This window comes from Crotalus tigris, unplaced genomic scaffold, assembly GCF_016545835.1.
Source record: "Crotalus tigris isolate CLP2741 ecotype Arizona unplaced genomic scaffold, ASM1654583v1 scf7180000017754.2947050, whole genome shotgun sequence".
Lineage (NCBI taxonomy): Eukaryota > Metazoa > Chordata > Lepidosauria > Squamata > Viperidae > Crotalus > Crotalus tigris.
In genome coordinates this window covers 954,687-976,611 of record NW_024096616.1, presented here as the reverse complement: position 1 = coordinate 976,611, position 21,925 = coordinate 954,687, and the positions used below count along the sequence as shown (strand labels likewise).

Sequence of the window (21,925 nt, the reverse complement as noted above, 5' to 3'; positions counted from 1 at the left end):
ATATGTATGTGTGCATGTGTGTTCACCTACTTGCAAAAAACCCTCAGACAATGAGGTTTCTCAACGATTTGTAATCCCAAAGCTGCAAAAAATGGTTCCTTTTAGACAGAGAATTAAAAAAAAACCCTGGGAAGGTTCACATTTTTCCCCCTGCAGGCTTAGCCAAGACAATGTGAATAGAGGAATGATAGGGCATTTTCATAAGGTAGAATCACAGCTATGAAAGGTACTTACTCTTTCCAGTGCCTATAATTTCTGTCCTGTAATGTGTTGCCACCTTTCACAGAATACTTACAAAAAATAAATTTGGAGGAAATATCAATAGATAATGGAAGAATTAAGCTTCTGCTCCTGTTCATCAGCATTAAGTGTGTGATACAATCCACAATGATGAAAAAATTATGGTACATGCATCATAAGTTTACAGCACACTTTTTATCATTTGCTCTTCCCAAGTATTCATCAATGTCCATCAGCAATCATTCCACCAAGTAATAGCAAGTCATTTTGCCATTTCTGCAGTTTGGAAACATATACAGAGACCAATGTGGGCATCTCTAGGGGTAAATGTTTTTTTTTCCTAGATTTGGGAGGCTCTGCACTTTTTCTGATTTTTTAAAAAACAAAATTATTCCATCTTATTTCTCTATAAAGTCTGCATTGAAATCTGTGCCATTTGCATATGTACAAATATGATAAGTTATATATTGGGAATGATTTTCCCAGTGTATAACATTTCCCTAATATGCTTTTTTTAAAAAAAAAAAAAAAGAGAGAGAACTGCATTAGCAGATGTGCAAAAGTGCAAAAAGAAACATAATTGCATACTGTATGTGGTGTATGCATTTAACAATTGCTTCTACTTCTTACAGGATAATCAGACAGACAGTGGGATGGTTTTGGCGTCAGAGGAGTTTGAAAGGATAGAAAACAGACACAGAAAAGAAGGTGCATTCAGGTACTTTATTATCTTGCTCTCCCAATTGATTTTCTGTCTCTTCTCGGTAATCCAAAATGCCCAATGATGCTTTCTGCCAGTGGACAAGGAGACCCAAAATATATGTTCTCCTGAAAACTAGTGCTTGTGGCAGCATTGCTAAAGGCGCACTTAAAGCAAACTTGTGATTGAATGGAGTGGTTTTTGAAAAGAGCTACAGTATTTGAATTCTGCAAAGAAAACAAATACTGCTTAAAGTGAATACTGCTTAAAGACAATACTGCTTAAAGACAACACAGATGGCATTGCTATTCCTGGGGAAATGGAACATGTTTTCAGTGCTCAGAATAAAACCACAGGGAAAAGGATGAACTTTTCCTGGGTAATAGCACCTTTGCTGTACTTTGTGCAGTGTGGTTGTATGTATGTAACAAACCGATTAGATCAGTGGTTCTCAACCTGTGGGTCGGGACCCCATTTGGGGTCGAACGACCATTTCATGGGGGTCGCCAAACAACGCAGTCCGCCATTTTTTCCCCCTTTTCCTTAGCTGTGCTACTCCCTTTTATTCTATTGGCTTTTGAAAGCCAATAGAATAGACTCTCTTGAATAGAGTCTAATTCTATTGGCTTTCAAAAGCCAATAGGAATTGTCCAGGCTGTCTCTGCCCCGCTGAGCCTGCCAAAAGTCCCATTCTGCAAACGGTGCTGCACCAGTTCAGTAGTCTTCGACTTACGACCGGTTGATGTCTTAATACAGTAAAAGGGATACACTAATAACAAACCAAGAGTGACCTTAATAATTTTATTATATTGGATTTATAATAATTGTTAATGCTTTGAAGAATTTTGTAAGAAGGGACAAAGGAAAAAAAGGAAAGAAATCAAATTCTAAGATATTATTTGAAGAGATTAAAGATCAAAATTGTTAAAACTAAAACAAAGCAATATAATGTTTATTTGATCATAGTAAAAGTACATAATTTTTCATTACCAACCAACTTGTTGAATTTTGCTGATCAGGACTGAAATGATGATGCTTTAGGGATGTATTTATAGATAAGAGATCGGATATGGGAAGAAGAGATCATTGATTTTATTTTAAGAAGTGATACGTTACTAAAATTGTTTAGACAGTATTTATTGTGATACAGAAAAACTGATGGGCCATTTATGAATAGAATAGTGATTCTTTGATGAGTATCTGCTTAGGAAAAAAGTCTGTTTGGAATGTGTGGCTAAAGCATAAGTTTATTCATATGTAGAGATGGCAAGATAATATAAATCTAAGGTTAAGATTTGATTTATTGACAAAATATGTTTATGATGAAAATTTGAGAGAATTAGTGAATGATACCAGGCTGATAAGAGCTGGTAAGAATGTAGATAGGCCTTGGGGGGGGGGGATGTCAAGAGTGGATCTTGGGAATAAAATTAAACAAGTAGAAAGTAGATTGACTGTAGGAAGGTGAAGATATGAGTCTTACATCAAAATACCAGAAACTGCATTAATCTCCCAACAGTGAATAGTGGATGTAAGGGCCTTGGATGTGGAAGCTTCCCAGAATAGAAATTTGTTTTTTTCATTTAAAAGATTTGTATGGCTGTCCATCTTAAACATAACTTTGGGTGGCTAATAATAAAACCAGTGATAAAATCATAAACCATAAAATAAAATCATGAAAAGAATTACATTACAGAATGCCGCAGAAGTGCATGGAGTTATGATAATGGGAAGTGTGCCGAAGGCCGTTTGGTGAAACAGATTGCAAATAAAAAAGCATGCATATAAAAGAATTAGTACTACAAAAAAATAAGGTTGAAAGGTATGTATAACATGGAAAGATTATTGCACAGATGTAGTAAAAAGAAAGAGAAAATGCGGAGTAATTTTGATGGAAAGAATCGTGAATGAAAAAGGCTAAACAAGAAGACCTAGCAGAATACATGGAGTTAGAGATAAAAGTTATGGCATGTTTATGGAAATGATTTTGATTGTTGAAGAGTGGAACTTAAACAAATGCTACAAATGTTATCCTCCCAAAAAATGATGAAAAGGTAGTCATAAAAGCTGTCAGAATATTGCTTAAGGCTGTAGCTGACATTGATGTAACTGGAAAAATATTCAAGTATAGATTTGGCTTTGGAAAGATCTTTATAACCTTTGTACTTTGTAACCTCCTTTTTTTTCTTACCTAAATTTATACATCTTCCAGACCAACCCATCTGCAAAATGGTTTGTTCTTGTTTTGACCTTTCTGTTGCTCAGAAGCTTTTTGAGGAAGCTTAAGTTAGAATATGTCTTCGTTGGAACTGATTTTTTGGCCTTTTTTCTCCAACAGTAGTAAAGGATCCAATCCAAACGCAGACCCAACAGTGGATCAATCCAAACCAAGGGGCAGAGGTCGGCCATTGTATCAATCAGAGCTCCGGGGTCAGACTTTTTATAATAGTGAATATGGGGAACTATCGGAACAGTCTGAGGAAGGCAGCTGCACTCCACCAGCTGAAGGCACCAGTCCCTCCCTCCTTCATGCTTCATTCTTTTCAGACCAATGCTAAAGGGGAAGACAGTCATGGAGACACCTTGCTGAGAGATGCAATTTCTTCTCTTTCTGTACCAATATACCCTTCAGTGAAGAATACATATTTTTGTCCTAGAAGAAACCACAAGGATGATTCCTGTGGAACAGATGGAGAACTTCTTGGTTAGGAAGATGGATGCTGTGCCTTTCAAACTAAACACTAGTCTTGCCTTTGACATGAATGAAAATCCTTGCTCCGATGATCTTTTAAGGAAGAGATCTCAGATGCAGTTCTATGGGATCAGTTTTGAGAGCTTCAATCACTGCTCAGTATTCAGCCTCCATTGAAATAGCTTGCCATAACGAGCTTTATTTCAGGTCAGATAAAAATAGATGTGTCTTACCTGAGCATTTTGCCTGATACACAGTTTTGCTTGTTTCTGCTCTTGTTTTTCTCTCTTTTAGGAGAGATGGAATAAAGAACCATTAAATTAATGTAGGCAATGGTGAAGCAGCAACATCCGCAAATTTGGATAATCCTTCACTTGATGTAGACATTCCTATAAACAACTCAAGGTGTAACTATATTTAAGTCTTACATAGACTTATTTCATTTATATTAGACACCAAGGTAGTCCCCCAGCTTGAATATTTTCCATACTTTCACTGTTTTAGACATGTGGAAACTGCTACAACGCCAAAGGGAAATATTTCATTTATGTGTATGTCTTAGGAAATTCGGTAATTTAAGGGAATTTTATTTTCGTTGATTAGTTTCACATACTGCAAGAAACTATAGTTTGTTTAACCATTATTTATTGAATAAAATACAACTGTCTGAGTTTACATAACATTTGAGGCCTGATGTGAATTATACCACTTTCACTGAGAACCAGAACTTGCATAACCGATAAGAGATTATGTCTAAAAATAGAGAATGAAATTTTAAAGATTCACAATCCATTTATGTGTCCAAATCTGAATCTTTTAAAGTATTCTGTACTGGATCTTTGTCATCTAAACATCTGCCTTTCTGGGTTGATGCTTTTGCTTTCTTTAATTGTAATTTCTGTTAAGGAATCAGAAAATTAATATAAACTATGATCCTACCGAAAAGTTGGTATTGTCCTTGTAAAATCTATATACTACTTAAGAACAAGAGATATAGTTCTTGGTTAAGATAATAGGGAAAAATACAGCAGGAATCTGACAAACTTGTAATTCTCTCCTCCTTTGTCACTTGTAGGTTTTCTTTCCTATTTCTATTCATTTATGTATGCTTTCCAAAATAATATGTCCTATTCCTGACAGAACAATCCAAATTTTACACTCAGAATAAATATTTCAAACATTAATTTATGTAGATTTGTCTAATTTGCATTATTTATTCTGATATTAGAATTTGGGAATATCTGAGCATATTCAAGTGCTTGCCTGCTATCAAAGACACAAACTTTAGCGCTGCTAAATTTCCTATTTTTACTTGGAAGCTGTTGCTTGAACACTTTTGTTTTCACATTTGTTTTTTGTGTTCACAGTTGTGGGAACAATGCAGATATATCCAGTCTGATATGCTTATTCATGATGCCTTACATAATCTACCAGTCTTCCTAGCCATGCTCCACTTCTGAAAGATATTATAAGATATAAGAAAACATTACAAAAACATTAATGAAAGCATTATAAAATGGGTTTTGATTAGCTGGTATACTTCCTCTTTGAATCATGGACAGTTTTTGCTGCCATTCTTGATAGTTTTTCAACATCAAATAATTTCTGCTTGCAGGTCAGGCTTCTGTTTAAAAAAACTGAATTTTGCTTATTTTATTTTCCATATTGGGCATATTTTTGTAGATAATATATATGTGTGTGTGTGTATGTATATATATATCTACTATATATATATGTATCTTCCATAAGGCAGTTTTATGCTTTTACTTCTTTGTAACTGTTTTTCTCCATGTCTTTTCTACATCATTTTGTATTTTGTGCAAGTGCACTCAGTGATATATTGTTTATTACATTTCTTATGTATACAAGAATATAATTGTGACCTTAATTATTTCCAGAAGATTTAAAAGGTTGTCATTCTGTACAGAAAGATTGATTTAAACAATACTTTCTGTCAAAGAGTTTATGAAATTTAAAATGTCATATAAGTCAGGACTTTTCAACCTTTTCACCCATTATACCACTTTTCGGTAAGGCAATATCCGAGTACCAACACTCTCCCAGCAAGGTACCAAAAACTTGACCAAAAAAAAAAAAAAGGAAAAAATGAGAAAGTACAGGTAGTCCTCGACTTAACAATTCACTTTGTGACTGTTTGAAGTTACAAGCGAATTATGAACATTTTTCACACTTATGACTATTGCGGCATCCCCAGGGTCTTGGGATTTACATTCGGATTGCTTGGCAACCGATTCATACTTATCACGTTCATAGTGTCCCAGGGTCATGTGATCAATGGTGGGGGCGTGGCCAGCTGATCACTCAGGTTGCAGGGTGCCTGTGGGGGGAATCCGTGGGTCTCTGATGGAGGGGGATGCAACTGGGGCGGGTGCCTTCCTTCCTTCCCTCCCATTGTCCCTTCCTTCCTTCTTTCCTTCCTTTCCTTCACCTCCCTTTGTCCTTTCCTCCTTCCTTCCCTGTTTCCCATTATCCCTTCTTTCCTTCACCTCCCCCTTTGTCCCTTCCTCCTTCCCTCCCTCTCTCCCATTGTCCCTTCCTTCCCTCTTTCCTTCCTTTCCTTCACCTCCCTTTGTCCCTTCCTCCTTCCTACCCTCTTTCCCATTGTCCCTTCTTTCCTTCCCCTCCCTCCCTCCTTCCCTCCCTTTCCCATTGTCCCTTCTTTCCTTTTTTCCTTCACCTCCCCTTGTCCCTTCCTCCTTCCCTCCCTCTCTCCCATTGTCCCTTCTTTCTTTCTTTCCTTTCCTTCACCTCCCTCTTTATCCCTCCCTTCTCTCCCATTGTCCCTTCCTTCCTTCTTTCCTTCACCTCCCCCTTTGTCCCTTCCTCCTTCCCTCCCTTTCCCATTGTCCTTTTCCTTCACCTCACCCTTTGTCCCTTCCTCCTTCCCTCCCTCTTTCCCATTGTCCCTTCTTTCCTTCCTTTCCTTCACCTCCCTCTTTGTCCCTTCCTCCTTCCCTCCCTCTCCCCCTGTCAAGACCCCACGGGCTCGACATGAACTGGCAGGGGGAGGGGTTGAGGATGACGTGCAGGGCGGCAAAGGAGACCAGCGGCCAGCTCCGTTCTACCTGGCAGCGTGGATGTGTCCCAGCCAACAGCTGAGCTGCTCCTACTCTTAGCCGCCGAATAGCTGATGGGCGGGAGGTCAAAGCAGGGAGCCTAGGGCCGATGGAGCCGCCTGAAGCTGAAAGGCTGTTTCTCGGCCGCCGAACAGCTGATAAATGCGAGGCCTGGAGCACAGCTGAAGGATGCTCATGGGACTGGAAGGCTGCAGCGCTGCAGCTCCCATTGTCCCTTCCTTCCTTCCTTTCTCGTACCTTCGTCCTGTGCTACGCCGCCCAGACCCCAGCCTGGTTTTGGCAGGCAGCAACACATCACCGCCCTGCCTGTGTGCACGCAGAGGCAGAGGAGAGCACACAGGCAGGGCGGGGATGTGGCCGGTTCACCTCCCGTTTTCAAGCACATACGTTACGAACCGGTACTTCTCCCAGTCATTTTCCCCCTGAAGCAGAGAGTCGGAGAGCTGCGTCACTCTTGCCGTTTGGGCCCTCTACTTTTACGTTCCGGGAGCAGTTTGCCGTTCAAACCTCCGATAATTAATGGAAGGGGAATCCCGCTGCAAAGGCGCATCTCCCGAAAAGAGAAAGGCAATCAGTCAGCCAAGAGCCCGGCTATTTCAGACTTTAAGTCTGCGATACAGGCAACAGAGGCCCAAGCAAAGAAGGCGATCCAAGAAAAGGGGGGAAAAAACTGCTTTCCTTTCCAGTAAAAGTTAACTTTTCCAAAACTGCCTTAAATGAAGAAGTGACTTCTCCCCCCCCCCTCTAATAATTGACTTTCTCCTGGCTTCTCCAGCCTTCCCGGACAGGAAGAGATCAGCCCCGACCGGTTTTTGTTCCCCAAACGCTAAAGTTGATCGCTCGCTTGTCTGATCCAAGGGGCGCACGGGCACTCTGAGACCCGCTCCAGGCCCCCACTAAGCCATGATTCCCAGTTTGTAGAAAAGTTGAGAGGGGGAGAAAGGCAATCAGTCAGCCAAGAGCCTGGCTGTTTCAGACTTTAAGCCTGTGATACAGGCAACGTCGTGCGCTTCCCCCAGCCCGGAAGGGGCTATCAGGCTAGTGCTTGTTGTGAAGTAAGAAGAGAGAGTGGAAGGGCGATACAGATCCCGTTGACCTGCAGGGACGAGAAGAAGTCAATCCGGTTGCTGCACAAGGAGTCCCTGGGGAGGGCAGGGCCTTGCTCTGCACCTGCGCTCTTTGCGCGCCCCCTGCAGGGGACATTCGGTAGGGTTTGTGCAGGCTGCCGCGAAGCAGCGTTTTCCACAAGCAAGTGAGCGGGGAAGGAGCAGAGGGGGGAGGCAAGCAACGCGGGGGGGCGAGGAAGGCGATGCCGCGTACCACCAGCCAGGTGGTCGCATACTACCAGTGGTATGCGTACCACCGGTTGAAAAGCCCTGATATAAGTGATACAGTGGGAAAGACTTCACTGAAGAAATGCAGAATTCCTTCCTGTTAGCTGAATTTCCATTGAATTAAACAGCTGACAACAACACAGAACAGATCCATTTCAAACACTGTAATATCCACATGCAAATAAAGATTCCTATGTTTCCTGTACATAACCTGCATGCAAAAACACTCCCATAATCTGATCTACTCTTGCAGCCAGTAACGGGAAGCAGAAAGATGACATTACAGTTTCTTCATTTAGCTGAATACTAATGTTTCTTCAAAATGTACAAATGAAGGATATTTTGAAATTACTGGGCTAGATGCTTTTTCAGCATTCATTTGTAACTTATATTATTAGCAGTGTTTCACCTAATTTTAAGGATTAAGTCATTTAAAATTTCAGCTACCCGGTATAATTATTTGAAAATTTCTCACTGTAGAAAATCGCTTTGTAAATGATGTCCCTCACTTAGTTTTAGATATTATGCTCTTTAGACCTCTTTCTATGTAATATTAGACTATTGTTTGTTTTAGAATACAATATTCTATATGGCTGCACACACACATGCATACCAAGAAACAATTCTTTGAGACCCCAAAACATTGCAGAAAATGCTAAATAGCATTCTGAACCCAAGATGTCATGCATGACTGTCAACCTTCATTTTTTATCTGAGATTTACATTTATTAAAATTGGGAGAAGTTAGTATACTATATTTCCAAAATTCAGTCATGGAACATGGGCAGCCAGAAAAATTAAGCTTGTAATTAAATTGACTGATCGATATAAGCTTCTTCAGTAAATAAAAAACAGTAGAGACAGGTAAGTGCTTTGTCTGGAAGCAAACCTATTGCCCACAAAAAAAAAAGTAAGATAATAGAGATATTAAGCCAGTGGTTCTCAACCTGTGGGTCGGGACCCCATTTGGGGTCGAACAACCATTTCATGGGGGTCACCAAACAACGCAGTCCGCCATTTTTTTCCCCTTTTCCTTAGCTGTGCTACTCCCTTTTTATTCTATTGGCTTTTGAAAGCCAATAGAATAGACTCTCTTGAATAGAGTCTAATTCTATTGGCTTTCAAAAGCCAATAGGAATTGTCCAGGCTGTCTCTGCCCTGCGGAGCCCGCCAAAAGTCCCAGTCTGCAAACGGTGCTGCACCAGTTGAGTAGTCCTCGACTTACGATCGGTTGAGTAGTCCTCGACTTACGACCGGTTGGGGGTCGCGGCATTAAAAAGGTTGAGAACCACTGTATTAAGCAAACATGCCATTTTGCACGATAAGGAAAATTCTGGTAAATTGGGAACTTGTAACGGTTATGTCCCTTATTTCAACCAATTTATGAACAAAGAAGCAGAGTATATACAACATAATACTTTCAAAGTTCCTTATCTGCTCGCCAACTCTCTACCCACTAGGGGCCCCTTTCCTTGTCTGTGGCACATAGTTAATACAAAGTTTGACTTGACCCTCCCGAATTCATTACTCTTCAGTTTTGCCTCACTGTGTATTAACAATATGATTATGAACATACCCACTTTGTATATTTAATGAAAAAGTTGATGGAGGAGGAAGAAGAGGAAGGAGGAGGTGGTTCACTAGGCTTGTATACTGCTCCAAAAAAATCTGACTTTAAGTAGTTTGCAGACCTCCAATAATAACAAAGTCAAAAAATGAATAAAATGACAATATAACAATATAGAATACTCAAATACTGAGAAACAACTGTAATTTGTATCTATGTATTCTCCAAAGGGATAAAAATCCTATATCCTCTCTTGATGCAATTAATTAATCTAGCTTTGCTTTATCCAATTTTTACTTCAACAAGCAATTAGGTGCATTGACTCCCAAAAACTTCTCTCAAAATAGTAGCTCATTAAAACAGTTATAAAAATGAAAGTACGCAGAGATTACCAAAAGTAGAAATCATCTTTTCTTTACATTTATTATTTTTGTTCGTTATAATTCTGTTCAAATTCTCAGTTCTATAATTGTTTACACTGTATACATATACACAGGTCTCTCTGCGTGTGTGTGTCTTTATGTCCTTCAAAGTGTACTTTTAAAGAATATACAGGTAATCTTCGAGTTACAAGTTCACTTAGCGACCATTTGAAGTTACAGCATCTCCCCCACCCCTTTGAAGCAAAACATCGTCAAGGAAAAACAAAAAAGTCCAGTTGCCTCGTGAAAAACATCTTTGGGATAACTATGACCTGGATGACTGAGAATCTCCATAGACATTTCTTCAGGCCTTCCATCCATTTGCCATTTCCTTGCCAAAGCCTGCAAGGGCAACAGATAGCATACTTGCAGGCTCTGGTTGTCTTTGCAAAATTTGCCTCCGTTCTTGGCAGCAAAAAGCTTGAGCAAAAAGCTTGCAGAAGCCTGCAGGGACAAGAAATTGTATCCCTGAAGACTTTGACTTGCTTTCCTCAAGGCTTTTGCCACCAAACATGGAGGCCAGGAGCAGCTCCCAGCCTCCATTCTTCACACCAAAGACAACAGGAGCCTGCAGGGACATAGGCAAAGAAACCGTGGCAGAGGCGGGAGAGGACATAACTCACTTGATCATTGAGATCTTCAAAAGGTGAGTCTCCACAGGCCCAGTGCCTATGGAGACCCAGTGGGGCAGGATGGAAGGGGGAAGCATGAAATATCTCAGTAGGTTGAGGGAGGCCTTGGGTGGTCAGAAGCACTAGGCCTCCCATGATCTTCCCCACCTTGAGCATTCAATTAGCGAATGCATTGGGTAAATCAGGGAAGGATCACATTCAATTAACATGATCTCATTAATGAATTCCTCAAGTTACGAATGTAATTGGCAGGCTCTATTACATTCATAAGTTGAGGACTACCTGTACTATCTTCCAGATGCACATCTTCATCTTTTTCCAGGCTTTTATATATTTTGAAACCATGACATTGGTTGGCTGAGTCATTTTGCAGAAGTATCATATCTTTTGGAGGCTTGAGATGGCATAGGATAATTGATTTGTAACTTACTTCTTATTTGATATGCACCTGTGCCGATGTTAATTCTCAGAAACAGCCCCTGTTTTTTCTATGAAGTACAATTTCGTGCTTTTAATTTAGTGGTATTGAGTCACTAAAAGTTGGTGTGGCATTTCTACATTTTGCATTTTTGAACAGATTCACATCATTTTGAGATAATCGGGGAACTGCATAGGCAAATAATTAAACTTTATATAGATTTCAGAACTCAAATGATACAAAAAGAAAATGCTGAATTATGTAAAACTCCTTTGACAAAAAAAAAATCCAAAACATTCAACAAATAAAGTGCAATGGTAATATTCATTTATTTTCTAGAAAGGTAAACAAAAGGGGACTGTATATGTTTCACGGAAGAAACTGGATCCAAGAAAATGGCATTTGTCTTCCTTATTTGGAATAAAGAATTCCAAATAAGAGTAAGAATATTTTCTGAGTGTTTCTAGGTACAAAATGTATACCTTCTGTTTGATGAGATACAATATGTTAGCCTGCAGATTTGCCAAACAAGTAATGTGTGATCATGCAGAAGTGGATGTGCTTCAGGTACCTTTTTTTTAATCTTTATCAGGACTTAGGAAACGTGCTTCTTTGTTGTGGTGCCTGCATCTGGAACAGCATTCCCCCAGAGAGACTTAGACAGCTCCTATCCTGATGACATTCAGAAAATGACTGAAAATTTGGCTGTCTCCCAAGCCTTGGGGCAGAGTGGCTATTGAGCTCCTCTGGATTTTTTTTTTTTTTTTTTTTGTTAGAAATTATGTGCCTTCTGTATCCTTCATTTCTCTGCTTTTTTTATTTTTCTTTTTCTTTCTTTCTTTTTTCTTTTTTGAAGCGTAAGCCAGGGTCATTTTGGAGTTGATTACCCCTAAATCAGTGTTTCCCAAACTTGACAATTTTAAGGCATGTGGACTTCAACTCCCAGAATTCCACAGCCAGCGTTGCTGGCTGTGGAATTCTGAGAGTTGAAGTCCTCATGTCTTAAAATTGTCAAGTTTGGGAAACACTGCTCTAAATTATATAAATCAATCCCTCCCAGCACCAATAATTCATAAGACATGCAGCATAGCTTTTTACCTCAGATAGAGGCAACATGACCTGAATTTAGAGAATTAATATTCATTTTTGTTAGGATTAAATCATTCTCTGGCTGACCTGGAGCTGAAAAGAAGCTTTTCAGGTGCTCTGTGGTGAATTTGATGAATTTCCCAAGAATTTGGTAGGCAATTGTGCTGAATCCAGCGCTTGCTGGAATGTGGAGATAGCAGCAGCCATGGACACAAATGCATCTGAGTAGCTTCTTCTAGCTCACTGATTCAAAGGAGCTCCTTGGTTTACTGATAAGCTCTGGTAGATGCTACAAACAAACACCTAGAGTGACAATGGCAGATGGCAGAAGACACTGACTGAAATTTACTAAGCATGAGTAAGAGCTCAGATTCAAGCTGTTCTGTGGGACTAAGACCAGTGAAATGTCAATACTTCTCTACTCTTTTTACATTTTCAGATGCTATTTGGCAGCTTTCTTTAAAAAGTAACCTTGAACTTTTGGTGAAAGGAAGCACCAGAGTATCAGTGGAGTGGTTGTAAAGTGTTTAGCAGGGCATTCAATGGATATTTCTTAGGCGCATTCAAGGTTAGACACTAACTGTGTAGCTCAAACTGAGGTGAAGAAAGTCTCATCCTATGAGATTATCTAGAATGGTTTGAATCTGTTAGCCCTGAAGACATTAACTCTGCCCAATGGCACACTAAGTGGGGGTAGGAGGGCAGTCTGTCCCAGGTATAAGCAATAAGGGCAGTACTGCTGAATAAAGAAGCAGTTAGTGTTGGGTATGGACTTGAGTTGCTGCTCCCTGTGTGCCAATTAGCTGATTGGTGGTTGGCATCAATGCAGCAGTGACAGAGGAAAAGAATTGTTCTGTCAAGTCAGTTTTGACTCTTGCCAACTGTTCCCTGCAGTTTTTTTGACAGCATTTTTCAAAAGTAATTTGCCAATTCCTCCTTCCTAAGGTTGAACGAAGAGACTGGCTTTGCATCTAGGGCAGGACTATAACTCACAGTCTCTTCATTTCAGCCTAATGCTTAACCACTACATCTCTACTCTTAAAAATATAACCTGCTTCAAGTATCATATATTCTATGTATGACCCTACTTCCAGAACATTATATTTTTTTTTGTTGACAAAAGCCTCCAGGGAGGTGATAGAAACCTGGCTTAGAGCTGTGGCAAATGATATCACTAACCCTCAAAGAGGCAGTTGTGTGTTCTTTATTCATGAAGACATCACTTAACATAGATACTTTGGAAACCATCAACTAGTCATATGGAAGAGATTACCCACACCTTTCTGGGAGAAGATTCAAGCCTGGATAGAGTATCAAAATCATACCGGTCCCTCATGTTGATGTCTTGTGGCTGAACCAGGATAGAGGGAGTGCAGTCTTCTTGAAAATCCTTGGTCACTCAGCTGCCTTTGATGCTATCAGTCATGGTGTCCTTCTCTGTGATTTCTAGAATTTTAGAGTGAGAAACACTGTTTAGAATGGTTCTGCTAATTCCTGTCGGAATAGTTCCAGGAGGGAGTGGAGTGATTGAATCCTAGGGTCCTTATAGAGCTTCTGGAGCTATCAAGGGACATCAATTATTGACAAAGATCAGGATTTATCAATATGTTGATAATGCTCAGTTCTACATTTTAATCTATACATGTTAAAATAGGGTTAAGATGCTGTCCTGACTTCAGTTAGGTGTTATGGGGTGACGGGTGCGGGAAGACCGGGCTCCTTCTTCCATGTTCAATTTCGCCCCGCTGGGGACCCCTGAAAAGGGTCAAAGGTCCCCCGGAGAGGTGATGAAGAATGAGGGGACCCTCGTCGATCATGAAGGGGCAGCAGCCCTTCTGCTAGATCCATGGAAGCCCTCCAAACCGGCACGAAAAAGACTGGCTACATTTGTGTGGCCAGTCAGAAGCTGCTGATAACCAAAGATAAGCATTAACTAGCAATTTCTGAGCAATGTGGATGGAACTGGGTGAGACTTTTTATGACCTTAATACTACTTCCCTGGAAAAAAGAATGCCCAAAGCAAAGAATCCTCCCCAATGAGAGAGAGAAGGGAAATTTTAGATATTATAAACTGACGCTATCGATATTATGTCACCACGAAGTAAAAAAGATGTTGAGACTCTAGAAAGAGTACAGAGAAGAGCAACAAAGATCATTAGGGGACTAGAGGCTAAAACATATACTGTAAGGAACGATTGCTGAAATTGGGTATGTCTAGTTTAATGAAGAGAAGGACAAGGGGGTGACATGATAGCAGTGTTCCAATATCTCAGGAGCTGCCACAAAGAAGAGGGAGTCAAGCTATTCTCCAAAGCACCTGAAGGCAGGACAAGAAGCAATGGATGGAAACTAATCAAGGAGAGAAGCAACCTAGAACTAAGGAGAAACTTCCTGATAGAACAATTAACCAGTGGAACAACCTGCCTCCAGAAGCTGTGAATGTTCCAACACTGGATTTTTTAAAGAAGAGACTGGACAGCCATTTGTCTGAAATGGTATAGGGTTTCCTGCCTGAGCAGGGGGTTGGACTAGATGACCTCCAAGGTACCTTCTAACTTTATTATTATTATTATTATTATTATTATTATTAGTAGTAGTAGTAGTAGTAGTAGTAGTAGTAGTAGTATGTATAATACCAGAAAAATGTGATGAAGATGTCTATATTTAATTGTAAATGTATTAACAGTAACAAGAATTTTATTTGCCCAGTGTGGAAAAATGCATACCACCGGAAGAAGAGAGAATCAAGGAAGCACTGGATGGTGTAGTATTGGAACTAGATTGAGAAAGTTAATATGTACCACTGAATTACCAATGGACCCAGACAACATGTTGTTTATTAAGTACTCGTGACTGTGAAATTAGAAAATTAATAAAATATTTATTTAAAAAAGATGCTGTCCCATGTCTGGAGCTGTTAGGAAGGAGTAAACAGCTTTAAAATCTATCTCAGCATGACTGAGTGATTTTGGTTTGGAGACCATCTGAGATCAGGAATATATCACTGTTAGTTCTGGATAGGTCACACTCCCAGTTTGTAATAGATGGCAATTGTGTTCAAGTGGGGCTCTGAACCAGTTATGACCACTCCTGGATCAGGATGTCTTGTACAATCATTCATGCCATGGTCACATGTTGGTTGAATTACAAGAATGTACTGAAAACTACAACTGCTCCAGAATGCAGCTTCAGGCCATTTCCCTTAAATGCTAGATATATGACATAAGTAGTACTCCTTGTTGATAGTGGCCCCTACCCTTCCCCATGCATGTCTTTACCCTCCTGGTCTTCCAAAAAAAACTGCTTAAGGACTAGGTTTTTGTGAGTATTAAGTTTTGATAATAGTCTTGCTTTGCCTGCTCCAACATAGTAAAGAAAGAAAGAAATTGTTGGAAAATTCCCTCTTATGAACTGTCAGATGCTTTCTGTATTTTTTGCTCACTTTCCAAATTCTGAAATGGCTTATGTCTAAACTTACCCAGAGATAAGAATTTCTTTTAGAATCAGTTTTTTAGCAACTGGAACTAGATAATCTAGTGAGGCTTGAATAGCAATATTATAGGACATTATCAGGGAAACTAATTATTCTAGTGGAAATTATGCCTTTCAAAGAATTATCAAAAAAACACAGAGATTAGAGCTAAACAAGAAGCCTTTGGGCAAAAGTTTCAGCTTGTGCATCCATGATTTATGGTGTACATTTTCCCACAGATATTTACAGTGGAATACAAATTTCTATTGAGTTCCCCCTTTTTTAGAATGCATTTCATATAGTGATTAAAGTGCTGGCCTAGAAACTAGGAGACTATAAGTTCTAGGCAGTGGTGGGATTCAAATATGTGAACAACTGGTTCTCTGTGTGGATGCTGCTTCCAGAGGGCCTGGGCAACAAAAAATTAGCAACCGGTTCTGCCAAACTGGTGCGAACCAGCTGAAACCAGCCCTGGTTCTAGGGCTCCCTTAGGCATGAAAGCCAGCTGGGTGACTTTGGGCCACTCACTCTCTCTCACACCAGCCCACTTGACATGGTGGTTGTCACGGGGAAAAGAAGGAATATTAGTTATGTTCACCGCCTGGGGTTATCTATCCATCTGTCTATCCATCCATCCAAAGATAGGATAAAAATCTAACAATGTCATGGATCCACTCCTGGGCCTCTCTCCAGATGCAAGTTCAGAGGAGGAGGAGGGTGAGTTTGAGTCTGGGTCAGGATCACGGCTCAGAGCGTGTTAGCCTGATGGATCAAAGTGAAGGCTGAGGAAGGCAAGCTGTGACAAGTTGGCCAGGAGGCTCCAGGAGAGGACCAGAAGCAGCTGCTGCCGGTTAGCAATGATCCTCCTCCTGATCCAAGGACACATAGAGCAGAGAAGAGACAGGCACAAGGCTGGTCAGCTATCTAGTCTACTCATGAGGAGGCAACCTCACCTCTCATGAAGGGCTGCACCACCGTTGCCTACTTAATCCGGCCCCGAGGACCTGAATGTTGCTGGAGCACCTTGCCCAGTTCTGTGCCTTATGTGCTTGTGCCATGTATCCTGACCCATCTGTATCATTGACTACTTTCCTGGACATTATGGGTACCTGCTGGACTTAGTTACCCAGTGGCTTGCCATGCTGAGGTCAGAATCTGGACCTGCACATCGGGGGTTGTTTCCAAGGACTTGTTGGGGGGTTTAAATAAACACCTACAGTATAGAACTCTTGATGTGTGTGGGGAGGCAGGAGTGGGGAAACACAGTTTGCTCCAGCCTCTACATTCAAATACACACCCATAATACTGCTTGCCATGCGGGAACATGGAACAACTTCCAGTGGACAATGCGCTGTTGGCACAGCAAGTGGCCCTGTTCTCCTCCCAGCTGGCCCAGATGCAGGCAACCACTCCCACATGCCCTTGATGGAAATGCCCAGTATAGGTGCCTGACAAGTTTGACAGAATCTTGGAGCAGTTTCTGGAGTTTCTGGGACAATGCCAACTCTTCATAAGTTTGAGGCCAGATGATTTCCAGCCAGACCCCAAAAAGGTGGGATTCATCAGCTTTTTGACCAGCCCATTGGGGGATCCTGGTGTTCATGCAGGCCAGCCTGCTCCTGGATGATTATGCGGGAGTTCTATGATTATGCGGTGATGTTTGACCATCAGTGAAAGCCTCCTGGCCAACTTGCTGCAGCTGTGGCTCACCACACTCAGCCTTAGCCTATCACTCATAACCTAGCTGAGGCTGTTCCATCAGACTAGCACTCTCTGAGCCCCGATCCTGACCAATATTCAGCTCTGCGCTTCCTCTGCAGACTCAGACTCACCCTCCTTCTCTGAACTCACATGTGGAGGGGGGAGTGGATCCAGGACAAATAATAACACTTATTTCTATTTGTGAAGTTGAGTTGAGAAATCTGGGTATCTAACATAAGATACTCAGGAGGTTTTATGATTGTGATTTTAAACATGGATGCCCCTTCATGATAGCTTTTTTGTTTTTCTATACAACGTTTCTCAAAAGGAACTGCTTTAGTTTGTACAAATGCAGCTTGACATTCTGTAACTGCTTCTCCATCAGAATTTGCTAACGGATGGCTTGGCTGACTAATCTGAGGTTTCGATTCTGTTGGAAGGAAATAGTTATGGTAGTAATTATGCATACATATACACCTTCATCCACATCTAGGGCATCTTGAAAATTTTTATATGGCAAAAATTAGTAATAAAATAAGGTGACGCATTCCTCGTAGTTCCAATCACAATCTAAATAGCCATTCCTTCTAATAGCAAATTTAATCGACAATCACTGGATTAGTAAGACCAAACCTGGAATACTACAACCAATTTTGGTCACCATACTACAAAAAAGATGTTGAGACCTTGGAAAAAGTTCAGAGAAGAGCAACTAAAATGATCAAAGGCCTGGAGACTAAAACATATGAAGAACGGCTGTAGGACTTGGTTTGGCTAGTCTAAAGAAAAGAAGAAACAGGAGCAACATGAGAACAGTATTCCAATATTTGAGGGGCTGCCACAAAGAAGAGGGTGTCAAACTATTCTCCAAAGCATCAGAGGGCAAGACAAGAAACAATGGTTGGAAACTGACCAAAGAGAGAAGCACCTGGAATTAAGGAGAAACTTCCTAACTGAGGACAGTTAACCAGTGGAATAGCTTGCCTTCAGAAATCGTAGGCACTCCATCACTGGAGGTTTTTAAGAAGAGACTAAACAGTCACCTGTCTGAAATGGTATAGGTCAGTGATGGCGAACCTTTTAGAGACGGAGTGCCCAAAACCCGCCCCTGACCCCCACTCCACCTCCACCCTGCCTGCTCCGCCCTGCCTGACCCCTGCTCTGCCCACCCACAGGGCCATGCACTGCCTCAATGGCCCGCAGTAGCAGATCACCCAGGCAGCCCTGCAGCGCCATGGTAGCCACGCCCTCCGTCCACACCCCGCAGCATCATCTGCATGCTATGGAGCGCGAGGGTGGAATCTTGTCTCTGCTGCCCGGCAATTTCCTTGGCTGCACTGCTCCATGCAGGCTGCGCCTGGGGGCGACTCTCCTCCAGGGGGGCTGCTGGAGAGGAGGGTGCCACAGGGGAAGACAGGGCTGGGGCGATGGAGTGCATGCCCACAGAGAGGGCTCCGAATGCCGCTTCTGGTACGTGTGCCATAGGTTCGCCACCACTGGTATTTTCTCCTGCTGGAGCAGGGGGCTGGACTAGAAGACCTCCAATGTCCCCTCCAGCTCTATTCTATTCTAATTATCAAGGAATGAGATCAGAGAAAGCAATGAAAGATGTTGGCATGCTAAAGGGAAAATAATTTTTCATAAATCCATAAATATTTCAATTGCTTTAAATGTCCATTTTTCATGATGACAGATTATCTATCATTATTTCAGGCCGGCATGGAAACTTAAGACTTTGAAGATCTCTATTCATCCCATATGATTCATTGCAAGGATTTCCCTTCACAGGCCTGGGAACAGTAAACACCTCAAAGATGAGAGCTTTTTTCCAACTCTATAAAAGTTTTAAAAATATACTCCATGTGATGACGGTGAAGGGGATTTAAAGCTTGATTACACATTTTCAAGGCTGCTGCTTCTACTGAGCAGAGTAGAGCAAATTCAAGAATCTGGATCTGCTCAGTCATACTACCTGCATCTCCTTTGTTGGGGGAGAACATCTCTCAAGGCCCAGTCATTCCGCGGAGACTGGGGAAGAGAAAAGCTCTTAGAAGAGCTAATTGTCTCCTCTTTAACACTGCAACATCTCTTAAAGCATTTGCCTCTTGCTTTAAAATACCATATATTGATGTCAATGAAGGTACTTAAAACTATGACTGGTATATGTGGAGGCTTTGAATCAGGACAACCCCAATTTTCCTTCTAAAAGTAGCCTTTAAAATCACTTCCACAGATGTTGGTGACAGGTATGTTCAGGAGGCTATGTGAATATCTGGGTGTTGTCTAGACAAGAACATCAAGGGCTACATATCTGTCCACCCAGTGATGTTATGTGGCTACTAACACATTAATCCAGAGCCAATCTGGTCTTTGAAACAAAATGAGTTTCCTACATATCCTAAAAAGAATGCATCCTGAAAACAATAGCGTGATAAATAGTTCTTACATATTTAATTAAAATTTAAATTTAAAAACTTCCAATTATGAACAAAAACTAGACCGCATTCTTTAAATGCTCTTTTGCCCTGCTTTTTAATTTCAATTTTAATGATACTCTGTCTAGTATAGCAGCAAGAAAGAGGTGTGTTGACACTTTAAACTTGCTTCTTCTAAAATGAGTGTGAAAATTACTGGACTTGTGTGTTGAGCTAAACTACTATGTGACTTATTTAAATCTGGTGAAAAATGTTGTATAGTTCAGGGACTATGAAGTGCTATGTCTCACTATGAGATGTCCTCCCAGGCAAAATGTTTTGTTTTACAAACCAATATGAATACAAATATGGTCAGAGGAGGTTCATGTAAGTGGAGAAGTTTATTTGTAAATTAACAAGTCTGTTTTAATTTTCATGTGAAAATGCAAACTTGACATTCCTAAGAAAAAAGAATCCAGAAATACATGTATGAACAGACTTTAATGCCATGAATTACTATTTGTATTTTTATCTTGCCTTTTTTATATATTTAGTCAACTCAAGGCAGCAACATTCCTAGTACTCCACATTTGTCTTAAAAGCATCAAAGTGCCCATAAAATGAAGCAAATGTCTACAATCTAGTTAAGGTGAAACACAGTCACATTTCTTGGAAACAATTGTCATTTTGCTGCCCTTTTAAAGGAATTATGACAAGTTTCAAAAAATGCTTAGAAAGTTTGTGGTTGTCACCCATTATGTCCCACATTGCAAAGAGAAGGATATGCTGTTAAAGCAGAATGTTTGGCTACTGGCTCAGAAATACTTCTTGAATTATACAGATATTTCTATAGTGTTTTGCATGAACATCATTTCTGAGAATTTACACAGCCACAAGCTGCCTATTTTTAGTGGGCTGTGCAGGGTCAATGTCCATTATGAAAAGTCACACTGTAAAGCCTTGCAAGGAAGAGAAATGTGGCCTTCATTAAGGGAAAATTAAATCAATATGATTTTCATTTAGCTGCCTCACACTGGCAATAAAGTGTATCACAATTGCAACAGCTCTCTGAAAGGAAGATTTAAATAAGTTACTGAACATTAATCATTGCTTATAATGTTGGAGCCTTCCACATGCCACTAGGATTCAGGAAATATTTATATTCGTCAACAAACTGAAAAGATATACAGTATTTCAAGTGTCATCCATATGTACAATATCAATCTACCTACCAACACCATGGTAGAATATATTTAAGAAACAGCTATGATTTGCTCAATGAGCCATATGATGTACAAAAATGTATATATTTACTGCTTCGCCCACTCCTCCCAGCCTTTATTCTGCCTTTCTCAAGAACTAAAAATGCAAGAGCCAAAAAAGACATTAATACCTAGAGTTGAAGCAGAATTTGCTACCATGAAATCCCTCACCTACTCAGTCACAATAAAAAATAATACCTAAAGAATAATCTTCTCTACCAATGGTTTACTGAAACTATCATTAATCACAAGGGGCATGTTGTGATGCCTAAAAAGCCTGAAAAGGTTATTGCTGCTGTCCACTTGGTTTGAAACTGAATGGTGCAAGTTTGATCAAAGCAAGGAATTACAGGCAATCCTTGATTTACAACAATTCATTTAGTGACCATTCAAAGTTACAACGGCACTTTGTAACTTATGACCATTTTTCACAGTTACAACCTTTACAGCATCCCCATAATCATGTGGTCAAAATTCAGATGCTTAGCAACTAACTCATATTTATGATGGGTGCAGTGTCCCGGAGTTATGTGATCACTTTTTGGAACCTTCTGACAAGCAAATCAATGGGGAACCAGATTCACTTAACAAGTGGGTTGCTAGTTTATCAAATGCAGTGATTCACTTATCAACTGAGGTAAGAAAGGTCATAAAATGGGGCAAAACTCACTTAACAAATGTCTCACTTAACAACATAAATGTTGGGTTCAGTTGTGGTGGTAGTCCAGGACTACCTGTACTCCCAACTGGGGAATCAGCTGAGGTGGGGGGGGGGCGAGAGACAGCGGCAAGGGCAATCTATACTTCCATAAATTCTTGGACTGCAACTTCCATTCTCGTGGGCTATGCTGCAGTCATCACCAACATCACGCGGACCATCAAAA

General features: G+C 40.6%; 1 protein-coding gene and 1 long non-coding RNA gene across 4 annotated transcripts in view; one reads left to right on the top strand and one right to left on the bottom strand.

Annotated features, from left to right (window-relative positions):
- FLT4 (fms related receptor tyrosine kinase 4) overlaps nucleotides 1-4,820 on the top strand; it is a 113,524-nt gene extending 108,704 nt beyond the window's left edge. For all 3 annotated transcript variants that reach the window (XM_039340850.1, XM_039340851.1, XM_039340849.1), the window contains exons 29-30: nucleotides 873-958; nucleotides 3,279-4,820. In XM_039340850.1, coding sequence (XP_039196784.1) covers nucleotides 873-958; nucleotides 3,279-3,498 — 306 coding nt within the window. In that variant the 3' untranslated portion in view covers nucleotides 3,499-4,820. The remainder of the gene's footprint in view (nucleotides 1-872; nucleotides 959-3,278) is intronic.
- Nucleotides 1-21,925, bottom strand: part of LOC120306863 — a 42,193-nt gene that overhangs the window by 20,086 nt on the left and 182 nt on the right. Inside the window, exon 2 of the long non-coding RNA XR_005556405.1 lies at nucleotides 13,518-13,638. This is a non-coding gene — a long non-coding RNA (uncharacterized LOC120306863). The remainder of the gene's footprint in view (nucleotides 1-13,517; nucleotides 13,639-21,925) is intronic.